Raw genomic sequence first — 25,748 nt, 5'->3', positions numbered from 1 at the left:
TAAGGGCTCTTCCTATTTTATCTCATTAATTCTCGTAGGAACCTTCCAAGTCAAATATTACTATAAGCCCCATTGAAAAGATGAGAAAACCAAGACTCATAGAAAGAAGATATACCATTACAAAGTGGTGAAATCCAGATTTTGGACTTGGCACTTTCAGATTCCAGACCCCAAAGCCACACAATCCTTGGTCATTGCCAACAGCTTGAGAGCTGATGTAACTCAGGCTCCCTTAGCTTCCAAACCAGACTAGGGGAAGGCAAACTGTGGATGGCTCCAACCATGCACTTAATGTCCCCTGAGTGAATGGACACATACATGAATGAAAATGTAATAGCTAGTATGAGACTCTTGATTACCTTGGGGATCGGCTATGAAACACGTGGCTTATGTGTTCTCCTTGTATGCCATTACATTTTGCTGCTGCAGTTATAGGTTCTCAAACATACAAGGTGTCCTGGGATCTTAGCAACTGTGAAAGCTGTACCATGCATCCTTGTTATCCCTGATGTGGGTCATATCACAGCTGCTGCTGGGCCGTAAGATGCCCCAGGTGAATTCACTTAACCGTCAACTACTGACCCATGCCCCACCCCCATCAAACTCACTGCTGCTGCTTCCCTCAGCTGAGATTGACATCATAGTGCTGGTGGGTCCTTGTCCCACCAGTTTTATAATGGGCTCCAGAATTGTTGCTTTAGTTTCCCTCTTAAAGAATTTGTAACAGATTTCCCAGGAGGTTTGGTTAAGGGATGTGGCAGGGAATCCACCTGTAGCCATGCCAAGAAGCAGCCGATGTCACTCTCCAGCATCCAGAAGCCAAAGCTGACCCCCATCCTCTGCCACCTCAGAGAGGATCTCCTATCCACCAGGTCACATATGTGTAACTTATGCGTGGCTTTTTCCTCTAATGATAGGTATTATTTCCAAGGTTTGGGGCAATTTGCCACATGCTTCCTCTTAAGATCCAATGACTATGTCTTTCATTCCTTTCTATTCTAGTTCTTGGGGACATGAGTAGCCATGAGGTGCAAGCTGTGCCCCACACCTCACCTTAACCAGAATGCTGAACAACTGAATTTAAAATAAAACACTGATCAAAGTCATTTTAACAAAACTACATATACATTCAAGTGAATACTGAAAATTTTCAACAATGTTGAAAATATTTTTGGAGTCTTAGAATCACTTTTAAAATAAGTGGAATTCCTTATAAATTAGGAGTTTAATAAATTCAGAGTTTGTGATTAACTAAACACACTACTATATATAAAACAGATATCCAGCAAGGACTTACTGTATAACACAGGGAACTACACTCAATATTTTGTAATAACCTATAAGAAAAAAGAATCTGGAAAAAAATATGTATAACTGAATCATTTTGCTGTATACAAGAAACATAATACTGTAAATCAACTATACTTCAATTAAAAAAAACCCAGACGTTTCAAGTAAAAAAAAAAAGTATAATCAATGAATCAGATACTACCAAATAAACAGTGATAATCCTTATGGTTTGTGGGTGAAGTAGGTTTATGGAGCTAAGTCTAGAAATGATGGTGAGCTAACCTGCTGGCTACACATAATCTTGCACTCATAGGTTCCCTGATCTAATTTTCTACCAAGGCTGATGCTCAGCAAGCAAACACAGGGGCAGATTCCTGGCTGCTGACAGATGGTATCTGTTCTGGTTGGTTGGTGCCCACCATACAGAGGTGTTACCATTTTGTGAAAATGGCCCTGTCTCCATCAATTCTCCACCAAGCGGACCTTGTTGCTCCTTGGGCACCCAAGACATTCTCTGCCTCAGGACCTTTGCACTTACTGCTTCCTCTTTACACGCACTTCTTGAAAGAAATACTTGTCCCTCTATCTATCTGCCTGGCTTCCTTCCTCCTCTGTTCTTTCTCTGTTCAAATAGGAGGTAGATCTTCTCAGAATACTCACTACTGAGAAAGTGTAACTCTGTCCACTATTCTCCTTACCTTGCTTCATTTTTCTTCACCATATGCATCATCCCACCAAGTTTACAAACTTTACAAAGATATTTAAAGATATCTAGATTTATTTGCTTTTTTAAGATTATGGTTCCTCCATTAGAACATGAAAGCCATGCAGTATGTGGTGATGTGTATGTTAATTAAAGTTATTTAATACAGTTAAATTCTGTATCCTCTCAGCTTAGAACAGCATCTTTCATGTAGAAAGCTCTCAGTCAATATTTGTTAAATGAGTGTTGTGAATTTCTAATACAAAACGGTGTCTGGGAGTTCCTATTGTGGCTCAGTGGGTTAAGGACCCAACAATGTCTCTGTGAGGATATGGGTTTGATCCCTGGCCTCGTTCAGTGGGTGAAGAATCTGAAGTTGGTGCAAGCTGTGGGGTAGGCCTCAGATGTGGCTTGGATCTGGTGTGGCTGTGGCGTAGGCCTCAGCTGCAGCTATGATTCAGCCCCTGGCCCAGGACCTTCCATATGCCGAAAGATGTGGCTGTAAAAAGAAAAACATAACAGAAAACTGGGTCTGACTGTAAAGTAAGAAGGCATGCTATTCTCCTGGCTCGTAAGCTTATTTCTGATAATTCTATAAAAGCACTTTAAAAAATATTTGTAATAACCATGGCCTCTTAAGATGTCAACTTTGATAGACAGTTGGGAAATAAACATTCTGTTTTAATATAAACAAACAGAATACAAATGTTTCCCAAATGTATCATGTCACATCTTTCCCTCTCCTGAGTGGGCAACAAAGATACCATTGGCAGATTAGTTTTTTTTTTTTTTTTTTTTCCTAAATGATTTCCAGCTAGTTCAGTCAAGCATAATGTCATCTCTTTAACCAGCTGAGTTATCAGCATCTCCGAGGCAAGGAGACAATGGAGCTAACAAATAGCAATAATAATGATGATAATACTAAGTCCAGTTAACAGTTAATGAGAACTTATCACGTGCCAGGCATGTGATAAGCATTTCATAAGCTTTTATCTCATTTAAATCTTACAAGAATCCTATGTCATTTTCGATTTTAGAGAGAATTTCTTTAATTGTAGATTCATTTAAGTAACTGGCTTAAGTCAGAAAATGGCACAGAGCAAGGTCTCAAACCCAAGTGATTCCAACCCCAGATTCTGAACCTTGAGCCTCTATTACTCACTGCTCTCTGTATGTACCATGTGAAAGATGCACAGACATGCTGAATTCCATCACACAATTCAGGGTAGAGATCCAATCCTTTCTACTCAGTTTACATTCAACCACTTTGCCCAAAAGCCCAGTGATTTTTGTCAACCTAAATGTCTCCTTCACAGTCCTGAAGAAGAGGTGTTTTATGCTTATTTCATCCTACTCATACCCTAGTTTTAATGCAACAGTTGGGAAGGGTTTTTGGACCCTGGAGATATTTCCCACTGACTTAGTTGTCCTGTTGTACTTTTTATAATCAAATAACCAACAGAGTACTTTTCTGCAGTACACCGCAGTTTCAGAAGTGCATTTTCATTTATTATCATGACAAACTTCTGAGTCAAGGAGCACATGTAACATTATCACTATTTTTCAGGTGATAGAATAATGTTCCTAAGGGTAAGGAGAAGACCCCATACTTCCTGTCCTTAAAAAGAAATAAAACAAAATGGAGCTGCTGGGGAGTTTCAAAGAAATGGAATAACGTAATCTGAAGTTGGATGAGGTCCCAGACGTCCCCCCGTTTTTCATCAACCTCACCCTACAGATGAGGAAAGAGTCCCAGAGCTGCTGTCCAAACCCAAAGTAGAAGCCAAGATGTTTCAGCCCATTTCATGCCCCCTCGTCACCTCATGTCACCTCAAGGACATGAACATGATACTGCATGCACACAGGAGATTAGAAAGCAAGGAGAGAGTTCGCTGGTGAAAAGGCTCAAATCTCTCTAAGTGGCTGTTACACAAGCCTGACTGCATATGATTTAAATGGAACACGAAATGTAACTTGGCATAAAGATAATGTTACAGAAAGTGGCCAGGTTCCCAACAGGTCCCCAAAGTCATAATGCAGCTGGACCATAATCCTAGCAGCATTTGATTTCTCGTTGTTTTTGAGAATTGCCTGGGAATTTTAAACTGCACTGCTGTTGTCTGGTTTCATGGCAGAAATCCCTTATCATCTCAGCTTCAAGCCCTCTTTTCCTGAGAGGAAGGCACCTTCCTCAGCCGACTTTCCCCTCCCTGGGGTGGCTAAAGCAAAAAAAAAAAAAAAAAAAAAAAAAAAAAAAAAAAAAAAAAATCAGGAGTTGTATTCCTGGACTGTGGATAAATGGAATCTCTGGCCTGAGAGCTGGGGACTCTACAACCATCCATGTGGGGGTCTAGCTGGTGTACCCAGAGGAGTAAGGGAGTATCAACTTAAAAGAAAATGCACAACCTACAAGTTGAGAGCTAAGATTTTTTGGGATAAAATTAGGACTTAAGCCCAGGAGACAGCATCTCAGGTAGCCCTGAGATGCTAGGATATATAAGAGTTTTTTTAACAGAGGCAGGTAGTAGGAACAAAATATTACAGAAAACCAGATATCTCAAGTTAAGGACTTTAATGTGTCTCTATGGGAAGATGTAAAGGTCTGGGCTTACTGGAATCGCTCCTTCGATTTGCATCTCAGCTGTGGGGCCAGTATTGTTTCTTTCTCGAGTTCCCTCAGGGCTTACTGGCTCACCCCTGGGAGTGGCTGCACTCACAGACGACTATGACATCTTTTTGTTTTTAAAAAGAATAGCCCAGGCAGCAGTATTTCAGATAGCTCTGAAACACTGCTCCAAAGAGGCAAGGGGAAATAATTCCAGTAGATATGCGATGAAGGTGCAGCCATGCACACATTCTGCAAAAGTTTGCTTCTGGTCTCATGAAAGTCACTACTAGTCATGAGATGCAAGAAGTGGGCTCATAAAATCTAAAAATATCTGAAGACCTGTCCTTCCAGTTTTCCCAGAGTACAGAATGCCTCACTCCTGATCTCCACCCTGAGCTCTGCAGGGGGGATTGTGGGTCAGCGGCTGCAATGACTCTTGATTTAATCCACATAGAGGCTGATGGCAAGTGCTAAACTCCAGTTCACAGGGGCCATACAGGCATGAGGAGTTTGGGTGTATGGACCCACTGAGGGTTGGTTCTGCTGGGGGTGGGATGGGAGATGACAGGACTGGAACATCTGAACTAGAGTTGGTCCCAGAAGAGTGGGTCCTGCAGGATTGCTGGGAAGGAGGGGTTAGGGGCTAAACTGCCCACACCTTCTCTCACTTTCTCTTAAGGCAGCTTTGAATTCATCATCTTTCTTGAGCACCTACTCTGGTGAGTACTAAATGTTACTCTATTTTGCTGGCACATAACTAATACTGGTTCAAGTTCATTTAAGACTCACGTATTTGGAAGTTTTAGGAAAAGAATAATGCTTTTTTTCTATGTAGGGCTCCCTGTTTGTACACAATGTTAGCATTTAATCCTCACAACTCCGTAAGGTACATGATATAGGTGTTTTCTTGTTCTGATAGAAAGGAAGACTGACATTCTAGAACCTGCCCCAAGGCACACAGCTGGTAAACACTGGGCAGTACTGAATCTGGGGTTCTAGTGTTGCGATTTTTGGATGCTGTGGTATCAAATGAAGCTTGTGTCCTAGAAACCTGCACTGTCTCCCCGGCACAGGCAGGTGCTGGCAGGGAGGTGATTTATACCCACTTTTTGAGGTCAGTAGATTGTAAGAAGGGAACCCTCCCCTTCCAGTACACAACCACTAGAGCTGCCTCCAGAGCAAGGTCTGCTTTGATTCTATTCATGATATCAGTAAAAGTGAAACCTTGTCTTCCCTTTGACACAGTTGAGATAGATTGAAAGTTTCCAAAAGGAGAAAGGTAATAAACAACAAAAAGAAAAGATTAGATAATAAGTACTGAATCCAAAGAATGAATTTCAAGTATTTTTAAAAATCTCAGAAGAACCAAGGCATTTGGTCAAGTCCTCAACTGCCTTTTAAGATAATTCTAGGAGGCATATCCAGGATGGCAGCCCTGCCCTGCTGATGCTCTGCATTCTGGCTCCACTGCCCCTAGAACGACCAAAACGCCTGAACAGCTAGCCCTTATCAAACCCCCAAACTCAAAGTTAAAGAACCAAAGCTGTTTCTCTTTCAAAATTCTTAGATGCCAGGGCCTTCTCTCTCAATTCCATTCCACTCAGATTTACGGGGCAGAATCAATGAACAGATGAATTAACCCTCCAGATTCAAATTATCATGCATCTACCTTTGGCCTGTCTGCTAATATACCGGAGACCTATCTCCTCCTTTCTCTCTGGCCTCCTCTCTGCTCTCCTCCATCCAAACCTCGACAGGAACCCTTTCGTTATTTCCTCAATATAATGGGGGCCTCCCCTAACCATGACAGACCCACGAGGAGAACTTACATAAGGGTCAGGTTGCTCCACTGTAGTAGCCACTTGGAATGAGTCACTTTTCAACCCTCCAGGAGATTTGTATTGAAACCCTTCCTAGATAAAGACGGTGGCTCATTTTCATCAAGGGTGCTCCCTCCCACATAAAGGTGGGCACCGCATGCTCCTGGAACATCTGTGGCAGGCAAACTGTGCATCAAGGTTTAAAAGAGTAACAGAAGTAGAAAAAAAAAAAATAACCTATGAACCTTCACGAAGATCTAAAGCAACATTAAAGGGATTCTTCGTGTGTGAAAGCAATGACGATTTTTAGTATAAGATTTTAGCACATCTTACGCTAAAAGGAGAAAGTGCTAACTTTTTATTCTCTCTGAATGTCATTTTTTTGAAATCTGCTTGCTACCTATGGTTTCAAAAGAAGTCTTTTTTGCCAGATAATTTTTTTTTGAAGATGACTTAGTGTCTGCTCTATTATTTAAAGATGGAACTCATTAACTTAATATCCCCATAATTTGGGCTGAATTCATATTTATGTTAAACCAACATTTAAAAAAATACACTTTTAATGTAATCCCTTCTATCTAAAAGCTTACATGATTATATAGGTGGCATAATATGGGAATAATGACCCATTTCAGGCCACAATTTACAAAAAAAGAAGTTACTTAAGTAATTCTCATTCCCTTGTAACCTTATACCTCTTCTTTTTTGGTATCACCTGGGATTTTTTTAACTTTTTTATTACTCAATGAATTTATTACATTTGTAGTTGTACAATGATCATCACAATCAAATTTTATAGGATTTCCATCCCCAAACCCCAGAGCATCTCCCTACCCCCCACCACCTGGGGTTTTTAACAAATTCTGATCTAGATTTAAGTTCTCTCTTTCAGGCACTATTTTAGGTGCTTATAGTATTTCATTTATTTTTCACACTAGCCCTGTGAGGTAGTCTTTATATGCTCAATTCCCAGAAGCCTGAGGGGCAACAAAACTTGAGGAAATTTTTTTTTTTCATCTTTTGTCTTTTTAGGGCCGCACCTGCGGCATATGGAGGTTCCCAGGCTAGGGGTCGAATCGAATCTGAGCTGTTTGCTGCTGGCCTATGCCAGAGCCATAGTAACGCAAGATCCAAGCCATGTCTGCAACCTGCACCACAGCTCACGGCAACGCCAGATCCTTAATCCACTGAGCAAGGTCAGGGATCAAACCCGAAACCTCATGGCTCCTAGTTGGATTTGTTTCCGCTGTGCCATAATGGGAACTCCGAGGAAGTTAAATTCTTTGCCAAAGATTTTTTATAATCTTGGGATACACATCCATCCCCTCCAATTCGTTTCACCTTAGCCAGTCCATGCTATAGTGCATTTGTTTTGTTTTCTTTTACTTATCTTCTGCTACATAACAAAAATCGTTGGCTTACAACGACAACAATCATTCACATTCCTCCTGGCTCTGAAATCTGGGAAGAGGTCTCTGCTCCTTCCCTCACCTGGGAGGGCTCTGTTGGGGGTGACCTCCTTCTGAGATGGCTCCTCCTCCTTGCAGCAGGGTGGGGCACTGCTCACTGCTCTGACAGGGGTCTCTGCTCTGGGTGGCTGCAGTCTAAAGAACAAGTGTTTCCAAAGGCAGAAGAGGAAGTGGCTGATTTCTAAAAGTCTGGGCCCAGAAACTGGCACTGTAATATTTCTTCTGTACTCTATTGGCCAAAACCAGTCAGAGAGCCCAGATTCAAGGACAGAAGTCATAGATTCCACCTGCCAATGTAAGGCGTGCCCAAAAATCTGGTGGCCATGTGGCAAAAAGTCTCATACTTTATAAGATTTCTAGTTCAGCCACAATTTCTTTTTTTTTTGGGGGGGGGGTGTCTTTTTGCCTTTTCTAGGGCCGCTCCAGCGGCACATGGAGGTTCCCAGGCTAGGGGTCTAATCGGAGCTGTAGCCGCCAGCCTATGCCAGAGCCACAGCAATGCAAGATCCGAGTTGCATCTGCAAACTACACTGCAGCTCACTGCAACGCTGGATCCTTAACCCACTGAGCAAGGCCAGGGATCGAACCCGAAACCTCATGGTTCCTAGTCAGATTCATTAACCATTGCGCCACGACGGGAACTCCCCAGCCACAATTTCATTAAACTGTGACTGCTATTTTATGACTGCTCTCATTCTTCCACGGGTTTGCAAATAAAAACCTACCTACAGAAGATAGCTTCTCAGAGGCGGGAAGGTCTGCATCTTTTTCCGTTTTTCCTACATCCTGCTTTTATTGCTATTACCATTGATTCACTATACAGATTACGACCTTTTGAAGAGAGTGACCAAGGGCTTAGGGGGAACTTTTATTTTCCTGTCTTCTTTTCGGTGTTCTCAGCAGTAGACGGGTTCTCCTCACCTGCAGCTGGACCAGTTTCCCTGCTGGCCACTCACTAGTGTAGAGAGGTCTGTTTCTTAGATTTGATACATCTTGGTCTTTCTCTGTTAACCAAGTCTGACCAGCTCATGCCTGACTGGGATATCAGATATGACAGTTTGATTTCAATTACTTCAATTGGCCTTTACATATAAACATCCTTCTCACAGTGTTTTTTTGGTAATTGTGTTGTTCCTGCCTCTTTGATGGATGAAGTTGAAAAATTAAGGCAGCAGTATGTATCTCTTGCTTCCTTTGTAAGCCTCCACACCAACCAGTTAGGAGTAGGGTTATATCTAATGCCTACTAATAAATACTGCAGCTGATGCGAATCTGGAGGAAATACATTCAGTGGCAAGAATCTCTCTGAATGACACTCTACACAATGGATAAGATTAAGCATTATGAAGGACACTCTTTCAATTTTGCGATTTCATTTTTAAGTTGGACCCTGTAATCACTCTTGGAATAAGACACTGACATCTGGGCTGTGCTCTCTGTTTTAAGTGTACCCATGTCAAAGTCTTTGAAATATTTTGGATTAAAAATGAGATTTCAAGGAAGTATTTCATTGGAAGTGGGTATTATTCCCTTTGTATTGCATCCAAAGTTCAGGGATTTTGTTGTTGGTTGTTGTTAATCCTTTCATTAACTTAGTATCATACACATCATTTTTCTAATTATACAACAGCCAATATACTTTAACTTGTAGAAAGACTTCTGTTTAATTACAATAAAAATAAGGATGGAAGCTAAAGCTCTGAAGAAGTGATAAAAAGGTCTCTTTAAGTTACTATTGCTGTATTTTCTTTTAGATTGTACATAACTCACCACCTATGTATCCTGTGAGCCATTTATTGTGAGTTTTACTTTTAAATCATATGGCCATTAAGAATAAGACTTAAAGGATTTTCCCTGAGTTTAAAAGAGCCGTCCACTTGCTTTATCAAACCCAATTACTTTGTAGATGACTTTCTGTTATTCTGTAGGAATTTCATCATTTGCCATTTTAAAAAGGTGTTTGGTGTTTGTACTTTACTTTTTTCGTTTTAGTTGTCTATTGCTGCATATCAACGTACCCCCAAATTTAGTGGTTTAAAACAAACTATTAGATTTGAGAAACAAATTTTGCCAAGCCCATGCTAACACTGACCCTAGGAAAGTGTTCTGATATGAATATCTGCACATAGGTCCTGCTTTTGTATATAAGGTATATAACACCATATAGTTCAGTCTTCTTCTTTGTATTAAAATATAGCACTGTGATATAACTTAGGCTCTATCAAACTAGATATCTAATTTAAATGATCCTGGGTAACTAAAGCTTCCATTGTGTACAAATGTCAAAGCTGAAATAAGTGAATATTTGTGTTAGAAGAGAAGCTCTCTTCCCCTAACTGGAAGTTTCTTCTGGAGAGAAAGGCTCCTGGAGGCTCTCTACCTCCTTACAAACATTCCCTAGAACTCCAGAAGGAAGTGAAAGTGTGATTTATTTGACCAGAAAATGTGGGGAAAATAAACCAGGGAAGCTCAATTACCTGCTCACCTCTTTCCCCTGGAAACTGACGTGTCTGTCTGAGGAGAGTGTAGTTACATTCTAGGTTTTATCTTTTTTTTTTTTTTAAACTATAATAGGGCCAGACACACAGCATATGGAAGTTCCCAGGTCTGAATAGGAGCTACATCTGCCGGCCTGCACCACAGCTATAGCAACACCAGATCTGAGCTGCATCTGCGACCTACACCACAGCTCATGGCAACGCTGGATTCTTAACCCACTGAATGAGGCCAGGGATCAAACCTGCATCCTCGTGGATATTAGTTGGGTTCATTACTGCTGAGCTACAATGGGAACTCCAAGGCTCCAGGTTTTATGGAGCAGCCCCCATGGAGGCTGTCCCTGCTGCCAGGGTAGGGGTGGAAGATTGTCTGATACTGGTGTTTAGTGTTAAGAAACACAAATGCATTCACTTTTGTTATCTTTAGCAGCAAAAGTGGTGATAATGTGATCGCCTATCTAGGAACTCTCAGTTCAGAACTTGAGAGGTTCTAGAAGGAGCAACCTACAGAGTCACTGTCACGCTCAACAGCTCATTAACATCATCACGACAATGACTATTTTATTAAGAAAGCTTGTTGAATGCTTGCTATGTGTCAGACTAGCGGTTTACTCACTTTTCATGTATTATCTCATGTAATCAAATCATGCCAAGGCAAGTCAAAGGAACCGTACAACGTAACTGGGGGTTTCGGTCACTTTCACAGTCGGCCATCCTGAAATCCTCCCCTCCCTGCGTGCACATGCCCCTCCTCACATCATGAGATGGGGTCTATCTCCTCTCCCAGTGAATCTAGGCTCATCTTCATGACTCACGCAGACAGAATGCAGGGAAAGGGGCATTCTGGGACTTCCAAGCCCACGCCCAAAGAGGCTTGGCAGCTTGCATTTCCTTTCTCTGGGGAAGCCAATACCCACAATGGATCTTGAATGATGAGAGAAAGGCTGAAGTGAGTGAGCCCTCCTGGAGGAGCACCGAGGAGCCTGAGAGGTGAGTGAGAAATGGTAAATCACTGGGTGACCTCACAGTTTTAGAATGAGCCGATTCACAGTAATAGACAACTGAAACAAAGTGCAAACTTGCAGATACCCTTTAAATGGCAAATGGCATCACTGCTATGGTGCAACAGAATTTTTTTTTTTTTTGCTTATTTATTGATTTATGTGTTTTCCTAGTTTTGTTGGCTAAAAAGGTCAAAAAAACCAAAAAATACCTCAGTAGCCCTAAGCACATCTAGCACTCAGATCCTGCTCTCTAATGCCAACCCTTACTAAAAAGAACCATGGCTCTGGAGAGAAATGGCTGATTAAAGAATTGGGGCAGGTAGGTTCAAGGCAAAACTGGAACAACTTGTTACACCAGAAAGTAAGGGATCTTTGAAAAGATGTCATAAGAATTGAAGCGGCTCCCACTAGCCACATCTGGAACAATTTCTGCACCAAAACAATTTAAGTACAGTAAAGGACTATAAATAATTGGAGGGAGTAGAAATTTATGAATTCATGCTTATAATAAACAGATAGGGAAGAAGGGAGAGATCTTACTACGGTGGAATACGAAGGGCCACTTGGTAAATGTGAAGAGTTGGAGAATCATAATTTTGCAACCTTTTTTTTTTTTGGTGCAACAGAATTTTAAAACATCTGTAGATGATTTTTTTTAAACCATAAAGTCATGATCGATTTGTAGACAGAGTACCTATAAGGTCCAAGCCATGCTTTTAAATGTCATTCTAAATGAGCCGCCTTCAAGGGACAAACGGTGCTGTCACCTCAAGACATCAGCTCTACTCTTACTGAAAAGGATAAAAGCTCTTCCTTGAATAATAAAGTTTGGCCCCCTCTCTTTTCTAGAGAGATCACCACTGCTTTGCCTCACATTTCAATGATGGTGCAGAGAAGTGTCTATGCCCTGGCTCTCTCCATTCCTTTGCTCTGGGGAGTCCTCCCAACCCCTTACTCTGAGCCCCAAGCTGGCTTCCCCCTGCTCAGTGGCTCCTTAAATATGCTCTGCTCATATTTTACCATGGTGCCCATGACATATACTTTGTCATTTATGTAAACTCCAAGAGATCAGAGACCAGCCTGTTCCGTTACTTCTGTATTCTAGCCAGCAGAAAAGCATCCTTACTGATTGAGTAAGCCAGTGAGTGCATGTGCCTGCTTCCCCTGGGGACAGACGGCTTCTGGCTGTTGAGCACTGTTACTTCTTTCCCTCTATCCTTGTGGTATCGGGCAGGAAGGAAGCCTGGAGGTTTCCAGTCTTACTGCCAGCACTCAAATGCAATCCTATTTTGCCCCAAGGGATGTCCCTGCATGCCATCTAGAGGGCAATGGGAGCCAGGGAGGTCCTTCTGCTGGTAGGAGCATGCAGGTGACATGAGGATTCAGCACATGTGTGCACCTGTAGAAGCCAGCCAGTTCCCAATGTCCAGGGGCAGCTGTGATCCTGGCAATGGTGTCCACTGTTTCCTGCCCTCTGGGTGACAGCTTTGCAATGACACCTAAATGCCTAGGGGTGCCCTTGACTATCACTCCTCTGACACTTACAATATTTTGGGGGAAACATTAGATCTCTAAAGTATCTGGAAATTTTTTTTTTTTTAACTACTGAGTTCTAAGTAATGCCTCTGCAGGTGGCATTCTTTGAGGGCACAAAATGCCATGTTTCTCTCTGCATATTCACACCTGTACAGTGTCTGGATCACAGTGGAAACCAATAATAAAAATACAAATAATAGCCAACAATGTTTAATATGTGTCCAGCACCGTTGTAAGCGCTTTACATCTATTTGCTTATGTAACCTACTCAAGAAACCTGTGAGGCAGGTACTGCTCTTTTCTTTTAGAGAACATGAAACTGAGAACAAAGAAGTTAAGCAACTTGCTCAGGGGATCACTGCATTAAATGGTGAACTGAACCAGTCAGTCTGGCTCTCAAGCTTGTATTAAATATTCTCTCCTGCCTGAATCATGTTTGCTGAAGGACTTACAGATTCAACCACTAAAAATTTAGAAGTAATTTACTACAAACATCCTATGCAAATTTATCATAAAATAGCAGTTTGTGATATTCTTAAGATTCTTAATTTGAAAGATGTTCCTGGAGTATCAAGAGAACATATACGTTTGTTGTTGTGCTTACTTGTATTCTTAGAAACAGTGAGAAATAGGGAGCTTGGAAGTGAGCATTGCAGGAAAGAAGAACCATGGTGAAGAATATTCATAGGTTTTTGTGTATTTCTTGATGCACATTTGCCTGCCTTTTGCCTGTGAGCACAAGCTAAAGCCAATGGCCACCAGTTGCAACAACTGTGGAAAAGCTCTCTCTTTACTGTGGCTTCTGCCAGTTGGAGAATGAGTCTTTCTACCAGTGCTCCACAGGAATGGAGAAGAGAGTCTGAGAAGATGCAAAGACAAGTAGGAAATTGAAGTGGGATGGACTCAGCATCTGATCATTAACGTTGTGAACAAAAGTGCACAACCCTCAAAGATGACCAGTGCATAAATCTGCATGTTCGCATGAAGTATGCCAGAAAGGGCAGTAAGGGTAGCTTTCTGTCCACTCCAGATGTCTCCTGACACACAGGAGATGCACTAGTAGCCCTGGGCAGGGCCAGCACTTACTTCTCAGGGGAAGAGAAGTGTCTAAATCTGACGGATGCATTTGGAAGGAAAATCTGAGCACCAATAGTCCAACCCCTTCGTTCTCTTTTGTAAGTAAACCTGCCATTGCTTTCTCCTCCTCCATGTCTTAAAGGGGTCGAGTTGGTCCACTTTGGGTTGGAGGGGAGGGGACGGTGCCTCGTCCATTGCTGATGGTCACTGGGCGGGTAAGTCCCCACACTTCTAGGGTTCAGCACTGGGAAACCCACTTGCCTAAAGTTAAAAGCCACATTCTCCAATAAAGATCCATAGCCCCTCCTTCAACTACAAAAGCCCTAAAGTATGGAAAACAAGTTTCCCCAATTCATCCAGCAGTAAAACCTGAAGTGCCCTGCCTGAGTCACCAGTGACAAAACCTGACCTTGACAGACACGAAGCTATTCAAAATCATTGTTATCCCATTTAGAGCTCTGTGTCCAATACAGTAGCCAATATCGATGTATGCCTGTTTAAATTTAGGTGTATGGCTATGAAATGGTATTAAAAGTTCAGATTCTTAGTCATACTAGCCACATTTCCAAAGCTCAATAGGCGTATGTAATGAGTGCTCTCATATAACGCAGATACAGAGCCTGCAGCATTGCAGAAAGTTCTGTACAGCACTAACTTAAACTAGTTTTCAATGAACACATTCACATCTGATTATAGGATATTAATAACAAACATATACACCGTTTCCCTCTAACTTTAAAAAATGTCAAATTGCTAAATCGCATCTGGCCTAAAGGACCATAGATAGGGGAGTATTCGCCTGCTTCAGCTTTTATTAGTAATAAAGGCAATATTTCAGTCTTTTTTCTGCTTTAGACTTGACCTGTTATGGACTGAGGGCTGTGTTCCCCCAAACTTGCATGCTGAAGCCCTAACCACCACCCCCCTGCCCCCCAATGTGATGGTGTTTGAAGGTGAAGCCTTTGGAAGATAACCAGGTTCAGCTGAGATATGAGGGTGGGGCCCCGTGATGGAATTATTGTCCTTATAAGAGACATAAGAGTGCTCTTTTTTCTACCATGTGAGGATGAGGCAGAGGTTGGAGTGATGACACTACAAGGCAAAGGACACCAAGGATGGCATGAGACAAGGAAGAGGCAGACAGAGTCTTCCCTAGAACCTTCAGTGGGAGCACAGCCCTGCTAACATCTTGATTTCAGGCTCTGGACTCCATGGTCATAAGATTATAGACTTCTGTTGTTTAAAACCCAATCTGTGGTCATTTGTTACGGCAACCCTAGGAAACTACAACAGACTTTGGTCCCAAGAAGTGGGGTGCTGCTGTAAGAAATGTCTAAAAATGGAGAAATAGCTTTGGAACTGAGGAAAGGGTAGAGGCTGGAAGCGTTTTGAGCTGCCTGCCAGAAAAAGCCAAGGCCATGAAGGGACTGTTACAGCAACTATGGTAAGAGATTAGAACGAGGAGAGTTGGAGAGACAGCTTCTCGGAGAATACATAAACAACCATGACCAGAATATGGACAGCGAAGCCTTCTGGCGATATCTCAGAAAGTAGGACCATGTTATCGGACAATGGAGTTAAAGTGACTTTTATAAAGTAGCAAAGAACTTCACTGAACAGTGTTCTAGTGTTTTGCAGAAGGTAGAACTTAGAACCAATGAAACTGCATGTTGAACTGAGGCAATTTCCAAGAAAACGTTGCAGGAGTGGCTTGGTTTCTCCTGACTGTTTAGAGTAAAATGAGAAAGAGAGGTGAATTGAAAAAATAATTGTTAAGCAAAAAGAAATGGCTGATGATCTCAAAAGCTCATATTGCAAAAAAATGTGGAGGTTGGGTCTGAAAAGACCCCTAGGGGTCAGGTAACCCTGTGGTAAGGAAGTGAGTATGGGTGTGAACCACAGACCCCATCCTCCTTCCCCCTTCCCCCTCCAGCAGACACATGCCAGGAAGGAAGGCTGTCAGGCTTCTTAGGTCCTATAGGACTGGACTGCAGGGCTACTGCCTGTGAACATATTATCCTTCAAGACAGAGGAAGAATGACCCCAAAGGAGATTCAGACATCATCGGGGCCGCCTCTCTGGTTTCAAAGTTGGTGGAGGGCTTCGACAGGGGAGATGGCCTCTGCCTAAAGTCTTGGGGGCAGGGCCTCCTGCAGCCTTGGTGGGTGACTCCCACCCCAGTGGGTCCAGAAGGCAAAGCATCAAACCATAAAGCATTATTCTAGAGCCTTAAGACCTAATGGTATTTCTCTTAAGTTTCAGACTTGCCTGGAACCCTTCACCCCTTTCATCCTTCCAATTTCTCCAGTTTCTCCCTTATCCTATGCTTGTCCCCTTGTTGTATTTTGGAGGCACATATCTTATCCAACGGGTTCACAGCTGGTGGGGAATTTTGCTTCAGGACGAATCCTACCTGGACCTTCACACTTACCTAGGTGAGACTTTGGCATTTAGAGTTGATGCTAGAACAAGGTGAGACTTTTGCAGCTGTTGGGATGAAATGAGTGCAACAGCATGCCAGAAAGATATGAATGGGGGGGGAGGGGGTTGCAGGGGCAGAATGTTATGGATTCAATGTTTGGCCCTCATCCCCAATTCACATGTTGAAGCCCTAACCTGTCATGTGATCATATTTGGAGGTGAGGTCTTTGCAGGTTTAGATGAGATCATGAAAGTGGGGTTCCCAATATGAGATTGCTGTCCTTATAAAAGGACAAAAGCAGTTCCCACTGTAGCACAGTGGATTAAGAATCCAATTTCAGCGGTTTGGGTCACTTCAGAGATGTGGGTTCGATCTCCAGCCTAGGGTTAAAAGCATCTTGTGTTGTTGCAGCTGTGGTTCAGATTCAGTACCTGGCCTGGGAACTTACATGTGCTGGGGGTGTGGCCATTAAAAAAAAAAAAAAGGACAAAAATCAAGAACTCTCTTCTGCACTCTCTGAGGACACAGTGGGAAGATAACCATCTGAAAACCAGGAAGAGGGCCCTGAACTTTGGAACTGAATCTTCCAGCACCTTGATCTTGGCCTTTCCAGCCTCCAGAACTGTAAGAAATGTCTGTTGTTGAAGCCAGTCAGTCTATGGTATTTGTTACAGAAGCCTGAGCTAAGATAGTGCTTTACTCTCAATTGGCAAGAACTGAAACAGAGAAGAGGATATTATTTAAGAGGTACCTGAAATTTCAATCACTGGGAGAGAATTGGGCACACTCTTCTCAGATTCATGGACAATTCAACTCAGGCTCATCACAGGGGAGGATTTTATGCTTTTTAGAATCACTATTTCAACAAGATATAAGTGACATTCTGGCAGAGAGACAGTGGCTGCCTAGAAAACTTCCAAGGATTAATAAAGATGCCACAGATGGGACTGCTACATTGGTGGGAGGTGGGACTAAATGGAGTCCAAGGCCTAGCCATGTAAGAGAATCTGGGACAAGCGCTTCCTCCCCCATGCTGGTTCTTCTCCAGTGTCTACCACGTGGCAGGACTGGTCAGATGTAGATAGACTTTTAGACAGAAATGTGTCTCGTCAAGTTCAGAACATCTTGAAATTTCCTTGAGTGCTCCTACAGCTTCCTTTTCATGGGGGTGAAGTGGGTAGGGCAGTCCTGGTCCTTTCCTGCTACTCAGCTTCTTGTGGATGTCAGGCTTCAAGAGCACAGCCAGCACGATCTACTATAGCCAGCTGATTTTCTTGTCCATATGGGTGTGAGACATTACAGAAATCTGGCATGAACCTAGGCTGGGCCAAAGAGTACCAAGATGGAGTTTTGAGTCTCCCACCCCCACAGGCCCCAGCTTGTTTCATTCTGCTCTATGAGTTCAGGCAACTAGCTTAACCTGGTGCTGCCTCAGTTTTCTCATCTGTAAATAGGGAGTGCACCTGCTGGCCCACCAGCCTCACAGAGCTTGAGGACAAAAATTAAAATACTGAATGGGATAATCTATGGAAAAGTCATTTTTCCATTGTAAAGACATGTACTAACTTAATGATGGGGAAATTCCATCCAAACCCTATAAAGCAATCTAAGGGAGACCCTTGCTGGATGCTTAAAAGTACTGTTATGAATTCAACAGAGCAGCTTTTATTTCGAGCATAAATTGGATTTCTGCTTGTAAAGGAAAGCTTAAGAGACTACTCCGTCTTAATTTGACAGTGGAGAGGCTCTTGAGTATTGGCCAACAATCTACTCCTGGATCGCACCAAAACACAACCATTTGCTTCCTGAATCATTACCATAAAGAATTTGCAGTAAAGTGCTGTCTGTGACAGAGCATTTACAGAGACTGCAAAGCTTCATGTTCAGGCCCTAAAAAAACACCCATCTCCGTCTTTTCTATTTAATGTACCCTCAGCTTTCCAACGAGGATAAAATTTGAAGTCCTGCCCACCTTGCAATTTCTCAGGTAAACCTCACATTTCTTGTCTTTTAAGATCAATGTGCAAGCTGTCAGCTCAGTGACAGAAGCCATGATCTGCCCCTCCTCTGCTTTGCTTTCCTACGATTAATAGCTGCTAAGGCTTTTATTTCAAGAAACTGGAGAGTTTATAGAATCTTGTATACAGACTTAAGAAAAATAACATTAATCTTGAATGTCAATTCAATATTAAGCCGACTCGATTATCAAAATTCATTATCACTGATTTTTACCCTAGAAATTACAAATTTGAAGAAAAATTAATTACTGATGATACTAACAGAATTGTCACTGTATTTTAGAAACAACTTGTTTAAAGAAAAAAATGTAGTAATTTAGCTGATTTTACTTTAGGACATTTGAACACTTCTCATGTTTTTTTTTTTTTTTTTTTTTAAGCACAGGAAAATTAAAAATTTGAAAAACTGACCATTTCCCAACAGTTCTCTCCAAAACTGTTTTTAGCAATATTTTTAAAAACAACACTGAAAACTTAAGTTTCAGATTTCCATAGATCCTTAAACAGGCTGCACAGCTCTAAGGTTTTCTTTATCCAGATTTAAGTAAAAAATTCTGTAAGCCCTTTATACAGATAAAAAGATGTTTAAAGAGTGTACTCTGGCTTCCGAAAAGCCTCCTTAATTATTAAGTTCTGTGAAAGTTAATTTGAAACTGATAAAATGGCAGTCATGCCCTTCCTTAAAAGTATATAGTCCTTGTAATACTAATCACTGTGGGTTACATTCCCCCAATCCCCTTATCATACTTGTGAACTTTACCTGAAATTTCGGCTAGTATTTCTCGAAACGATTTTTTAGAAAGTTTTTTTTTGTTGGCCCTATGAATGTTTCTGACAAGCAACCAGAGCCTTGGGTTTTCGTCCAATGACAGCGTTACCTTTCTTTTTTCCTTTTACTTCTTTGTCAGACCCAAGGCTTATCAGAGCGGCAAAAGTTAGTTTCCGATCTAACATATCTATTTCAGTCTCCCATACATTCATCTTAAGGCCAAACATTTCTTTTTCTAGAAAAGAGCAATTCCTACAGCGTTATCGAGCCCATGTCAGACGCATCCTACTTTTTCTTCACTTACTGGGAATGAAAGTTACTATTCAGGACTGCGAACTGAAAGTCAGTGATGACCAAGAAACTGATCACCCAGACATCAGCCGTTGTGATTTGTGAATGCAATAAATCAACAAGTTTTCGTTTAGCATCTACCAGGTGTCCAGCCTTTAGGAGGAACACGACTGAGACGGCCAAGTTCTAGACCGGGACGATCTAGCCAACTGCAGAAATGAGCTCATCTTGAACACTTCACGGTGAAGTCAGCGGCGGGCCGAGCGCCAGCCTGTCCGGGGAATTTACGGCGCGTTGCCCCTCAATCTCCACGTATCTTGGGTTCACAAGGGTCTCCGTGGCGTCCCCCCCAAGGAAAAGGGTACCATTCACACACTGGCAAGAGGCGAGCCTCAGGGAACCGCACGCTCACTTCGCCTCGGCCTGAACGAGTGGCAAAGGAGGGAGCCCCCATTCAGGAATCTGCCGCGGAGCCGAGAGCGTGAGGATCTACTACTTGCGTTTACGATAACCTCGAAAAGAAACCGTTGAAGGAAAGGAAAACCGGGTGGGGGTGGGGGTGTGGCAGGATGCAGCTTCCAGAAGCGTCCTTTTCTTAGCCGGATCAGGGAAAGTAACCCAGGGGACGAGAAATGAGTGTCCTAGGGGAAGTCAGTAGGCAGACGGGATAAGGAAGGACATAAAACTGATTTAAATTAAATTCCCACGCGCTCAGGGCAGCCTCGGTATTACCTAGAAAAAGGGAGCGCGGAGGACGCACGGTGCACCTGGCTGTGCCTTGGCACTCTCTCCAGCTCCCGCTGCGCAGACCGGTAGAAGGACTGACAGACAAGCCCTGGCAAGGAACTTACCTTCAGGGTTGGCGCTGATGAAGACCCGGACGCTGCGGCCCGCGGGCATAAGGTGAGAAGGCAGGGCGGTGAGGTTCCCGGAGAAAGCCGCCCGCCGGAGCGCAGAGTCCCGGGGACAGGGCAGCTTGGTGCCCGCACCGGCCGGCCACATCGCCCTCAGGGAGGAATAGCCGGCGTCTCCTGATCCTCGGGTTCCTGCCCGCGGCTCCGCCGTACGGCTAGGTCGATCTCCCCAGGCAGCGCGACTCAGAGCCGCTTCGAGCCGGAGTAGCCGCAGGCGAGCTCCGTGGCGCACACTCCTAGCGGGCGGACAGCGGCCATACGGACCCACCGGCCCCTGTCGCTGCCGCCTCCTGCCCCTCTGCACGCCCGCCTTCGCTTGCTGCCCGGGTTCAGCGCAGCAGCGGGAATGTGCGGGAGGTCAGCGTGATGGAGCTACGCGCGTGGCGCCCCTTTGCGCCGGGAAGCGCCCATGCGGGTCGCGGAATCCGCGGCCATCTCCCCGCCCGCGCCCGCCGCTGGAGGAGGGGGCTGTCACCGCGGCCGGGAGGGAGCAGGCAAGTGGAGCGGACCAAACTTTATCTACGCCAGGCGACCGGAGTTTACCTCCAGCTGCCTCCCGCTGGGCGTAGAATATCCCGCGACTTAAAGGCTGCTGGGGCGCGGGGGTCTCAGGCTGATAAGGAGTCGCTCGGGCTTCTCTAAGGTCGAGCTGGGGCGCTCCTTGCTGCCTCCTCCGCGGAGGACAAAAAATTAGCCTGAGATTTCTGCTACTCCTCCTTCAACTCTACTAAAGGTCAAACAAGCTCTGAGCGTTTTCTAAAATGCACGCGTGCCGGCCTCTGTGCGTTTTTGCTTAAGTGTTGGGAATTTCGCCTCAAAGTTAGACGTACCGCGGAGCCCGGACCCCTATGGTCCGACGCACCAAAAACCTGGGACCTCCTCAGGCGTCCAGGAGGGAGTGTCACCATCACCGTTTTTCTTGGTGCAGGTGGCAGCGTCCTGCCTCTCCTCTAGCTCTCCAGGCGCAGTAGAGCGGGGGTTTTTATAACAGAGCCCCGCCGCTCACGTGCTCCTCGCCGCATGGTCTCTGAACCTTTTCGAGAGCGGATCTCCGCGGGAAGCCCTCCCGAGGTCTCTAAGCCTTCAGGGGGTCCTTCCTGCTCCCGCCCCTACTCGGTCTTGGGCCATTACGCTAGCTCTAGCTCGGAGGCTCTGGGGCCCGCGGAATGGGAGGATGCCTGGAAATCCGTGCGGCGCGGCGCACGCCTAGGCACTGCAGGCTGATGTGGGCTCCCGGGAGCATCGCCCCGCGCAACGGCCCGCAAAGTGCAGGTGACCGCGGATTGGAGCCCGGTGCGAGAGATCAGAGTTGGCCTTAAGCAGCCTTTCCAAGCCCGTGCAAAGCATGAATTGGTTCCACCCGTGCAAAGCATGAATTGGCTCCACCTGATCGAATGTGGCCAGAGCGGACGCGGATCTGCTACCTGGGTTGGGGGCATGAGATGGACAGCGCAAGGGGTCAGGTCCACTTCCGGGGTGCCCTTAGACGCAAAGGGACTGAGCCGTAAAACTGCCATCTCCAGGCCACACTCCACTGCACCTCCGAAATTCTACAAATGCCAGGGCACGAAAAAGACCTCCTAGATTGTGCTGTGTGTGGGGAGAAAGTCGTGTTTGGAGCCTTAACTGCAGTTTGGTCTGCAAACCCCTCATGTTGAGCTCTAGGGCGGGAACAACTGTCTTTTAGAGACGAAGAACCGCTTTTCCCAATCTTGAGATTGGGGAGGGGGCGGATGGGCACAGCTGCAAGTTTTATGTTCTTGCGTGGGGCTTCTGCTGTAGGCAGCTCCTGGTCTTCTCTTGGCCTGCACTTCTTCTGGGCCCTGCTGGTGGCAGTGAAGTCCTGCTTATCCTGCTACCCCACCGCATCCCCAACACGAACTTTCTGGGGTAATCTTTTTGAAGAATTGGGTCTCTAGGTTTTTAAGGCTGCCTCTCCACTACTGAGAACCAAGAGGCAGACGGCAGTTCTTTGTAATAATTGGATGCAAACAATAAAGAAGCCTTGATTATGCCCATGTGTTTGTGTTTGTTCAACTGATTCCATTTAGTAAATTATCTCCTTCCTCTCTCCAGCCCCATTACTCCCAGGTGGGCACGTTCTCCAGCAGGAAGGACTCTGAAAGCGCTCCTGATGTCTCAGGAGGTTTGGACTAAGCTCTCTGGAAGAAGTTATGAATATACTGTGTCTGTTACAGTAACATCCTTTATGAATATACAGTATTTGTTACTGGAGAGAGGAGTGGGACCGATTTATACCTGATCTCAATGTTTATGAGACTGATGTGGAGTTGCCAGATTGTCAAAGACCTACCTGCCCTCTCTTCTTTCTCACCCTCCCCCTCTTATTTGGTGGTTTCTTTCTTAAAAATCAAATTAGTGTTTGTGTCTTCTGACCTTTGCTTGAGATCTCAGTGTTTCCCTTTCTTAGGATGACTTTGGGAATTTTGGCAGCCTCTGTAACCTAATTAGCTGTTCGAGACAGGCCAAAGTTTAGCATCTGCCAGTGTCACTGCAGACCAAGGATGCAGAGGAGAGAGAATTTCACATTATCTGTGGGGCCATGCTTCAGGAGGCTTCTGGCACAGACAGCTTTTCGTCAGGTAGAGCAGGCTGCTGTCTTTGGGTTATCAGGGAGCTTTCTACCTAAGGATATTGGATCCCCTGCCTCCCCCCTACACACCCCCCCACTTTTGTCTCCTTCCATCCTGTCTCTTGGTAACATCAGATAGCCTAAAACCAGAGATTCATTCATTAGCATGCAGATGGCATAAGGGAAGAGTCATCCACGATGCTAACACTTTGTTATGAATTAACTAGATGTCTTTCCCACCCTGAGGAACTGTTGGCTATACAAGGGAGGAGGGGGAGAGAGAGAAACTGAAGAGGGAAGAGAAGGAGCAGGATATGCTTGTGGAAGGCCAGTCCTGAATTATAGTGTGGAGACTGCTTTGTTCTTATATCTGTTTAAAACGCTTTACAGACATGTTATTATCACTCCCATTTTACACACGAGAAAACCAGCGCTTAAGAAGAGAAATGATTTGTCCAAGGTCATAGAACTAGTTAATGCTTGAGCCAGGATCGAGGTATTTGGGCCCCTGTCTCAGTAGTATTTGCAATACACTATCCCTGTTTTCTAATTTTACATTGGTTCGGCCCTGGCTGACATCTTTTTTGTTTTTTGTTTGTTTGTTTTTTGGCTGTTCCTGTGGCATGTGGAAGTTCTTGGGCCAGGGTTCAAACCCCAGCCACAGCAGTGACCTGGGTCATTGCAGTGACAATGCTGGGTCCTTAATCCACTGCGCCACAAGAGGGCTCTGTGGCTGACATCTTTGGAAACCTGAGAAATAGGTGTTTGGGCCTGTGTTCTCAGGTGTGGAAGGCTAGTTACCATAGCCTTAGCGATAGGAAAGAAGTTCTGCCACGATATCACACAAGACCAGACTCTTCCAACTGTAGGATGTTGATCTGATGACAAAAACTTCCAAATTCCTTGTTTTCTATGGGTACTGTCCTTTCCTTACAAGACCACAGGTAAACACATATCATTCCCGAGCTTGTCTGGAGCATCTCAAAAAGTGTTTAGAAATAGGAAAATAGAGGTACGTGAAAAATGGGCTTGGGACCAAGCTTGTGATTAGGAACAGGTACTTCCCTCTCTGTCTTCTCACTCACCCCAATTCTCAGGCCAGAGGACCACAAAGAGGTGTCCTATCTTTGTAAAGCAGTGATGCCGGCCCTTGATAAAAGAGGGCTGCTCAGAGGTAAAATTACTGCTAGGTTCATTGTACTCATAGGACGAGAAGGAACTTTATGGTCAAGGAATCCAACTCCTTCTGGTATGCAGGTAACGTCCCTCTCACAAAGTAATTTTATAAAACAAGAAGAAAACTAATGTCTAATCTATATACTAAGCATTTGTAAGCTAGACTCTGTTTAAGGATTTTAATAGGTATTTCATCTAATCCCACTATATCTGGGGTCTGGGCTCAGCACCTCTTATCTCCCCACTTGATGGACTTTCTTGGGTACTGCTGTCCCTTGCATACCTCTTGCGATGTATGTGCAGGTTGCCTGTACCAAAGTCCATGGTCTGTGAATATACCTCACCCGCTTCTCTTCCCTGTGAAGGCTGATGGTTTTTCACCCTGTTGCATGTCTACAGCCCGTGTCCTGATGATGGGGACGGTCATCATAAAGGACATAACCAGAGTCCCCATGACTCTGACCCAACAGAAGGGAAGGAAGTCCATCACCCAACCTGTATTTGCCTGCATGTACACTCACATTTCTGTACATTAAATATTTTGGCCTGGATGCTTTTGGACCAGTGTTCTGCATTTGTCCTGCTGTGGACATGAGTGTAAATAGAGCCCCTAGTGTTATAAAGATGACCAAATTAATATACCATATTACTATGTCTTATAAAATCTAGCCAATGCAAAACACCAACCAGGTGCTTTTGTGTTTCCCAAACTTGAAGAAGAGTATTAGACTTAGTATTACATTAATGTTCATAGTGGCTCCCAGATTTTGGTGATAAATATTTGAATCTCTTTGCTAATGTGAGAAATGGATTATACAGGGTCACTCAAGCAAGGAGTTCACTTTTCCAAAGTTCCAGCTCAGGATATAATCCAGATCATCAGGAACCCACTTACTTGTTTACAAAATGGAAATTTTCAATTTATGTGAGAATTTGTCAGCATAACAATTTGCCAACAGAGATTGTTGATTCAGAGGTGTCTGCAGCATGATAGAATTCACAGCAGCTGGGTTTTAAATAAAGTTACACCTTTCTGAATTTGCTATCTGATGTTTTCATGACTCAGAAATTCTAACTTTATATCCACCCCCTTCCAAATCTGTTTAATGCATTTTTTGATCAGTGTGCCTCTTACATCTGTCTAAACACACATTGTTATGAGAGCACTACACACACCACACAAAGTAGAAGTTAAGTTTCTTAATAAAAATGTGTAGATTTTATATTATTTCTAAATTAAATGTTTTATTTTCATTTTATGATTCCCCCAATGACACTAATTGCAAATACAGTAACTTTAGATACTTTCTTTTCTCTTCTTCTGTTATCTGATACTTGGAGAATTGCTTTTTACGAAGCACTGTCATACCTGTCAACTCATTTAGATTCCAGCCCTGTGAAGTAGGTTCACATTTAACTACACTTCACCCCCCCCCAATTTTTCTATTATAAAAAACCAGATCAAGAGATTTTAGTGGCATATCCAAGTTCACTCGGTGGATAGAAGAACCAGTCTCAAAACTAGATCTCTGAACACCAAACTATGGATTAATGATAATA

At 43.8% G+C, this 25,748-nt stretch overlaps 1 protein-coding gene across 1 annotated transcript in view; it reads right to left on the bottom strand.

Moving 5' to 3' along the window:
* NWD2 (NACHT and WD repeat domain containing 2) overlaps window positions 1-23,324 on the bottom strand; it is a 209,464-nt gene extending 186,140 nt beyond the window's left edge. The window contains exon 1 of the mRNA XM_003128911.6: window positions 20,357-23,324. Coding sequence (XP_003128959.3) covers window positions 20,357-20,507 — 151 coding nt within the window. The 5' untranslated portion in view covers window positions 20,508-23,324. The remainder of the gene's footprint in view (window positions 1-20,356) is intronic.

This window comes from Sus scrofa, chromosome 8 (assembly GCF_000003025.6).
Source record: "Sus scrofa isolate TJ Tabasco breed Duroc chromosome 8, Sscrofa11.1, whole genome shotgun sequence".
Taxonomy (NCBI): Eukaryota; Metazoa; Chordata; class Mammalia; order Artiodactyla; family Suidae; genus Sus; species Sus scrofa.
The sequence above is the reverse complement of the archived record's forward strand: the minus strand, read 5'-3'. Positions and strand labels throughout refer to the sequence as shown.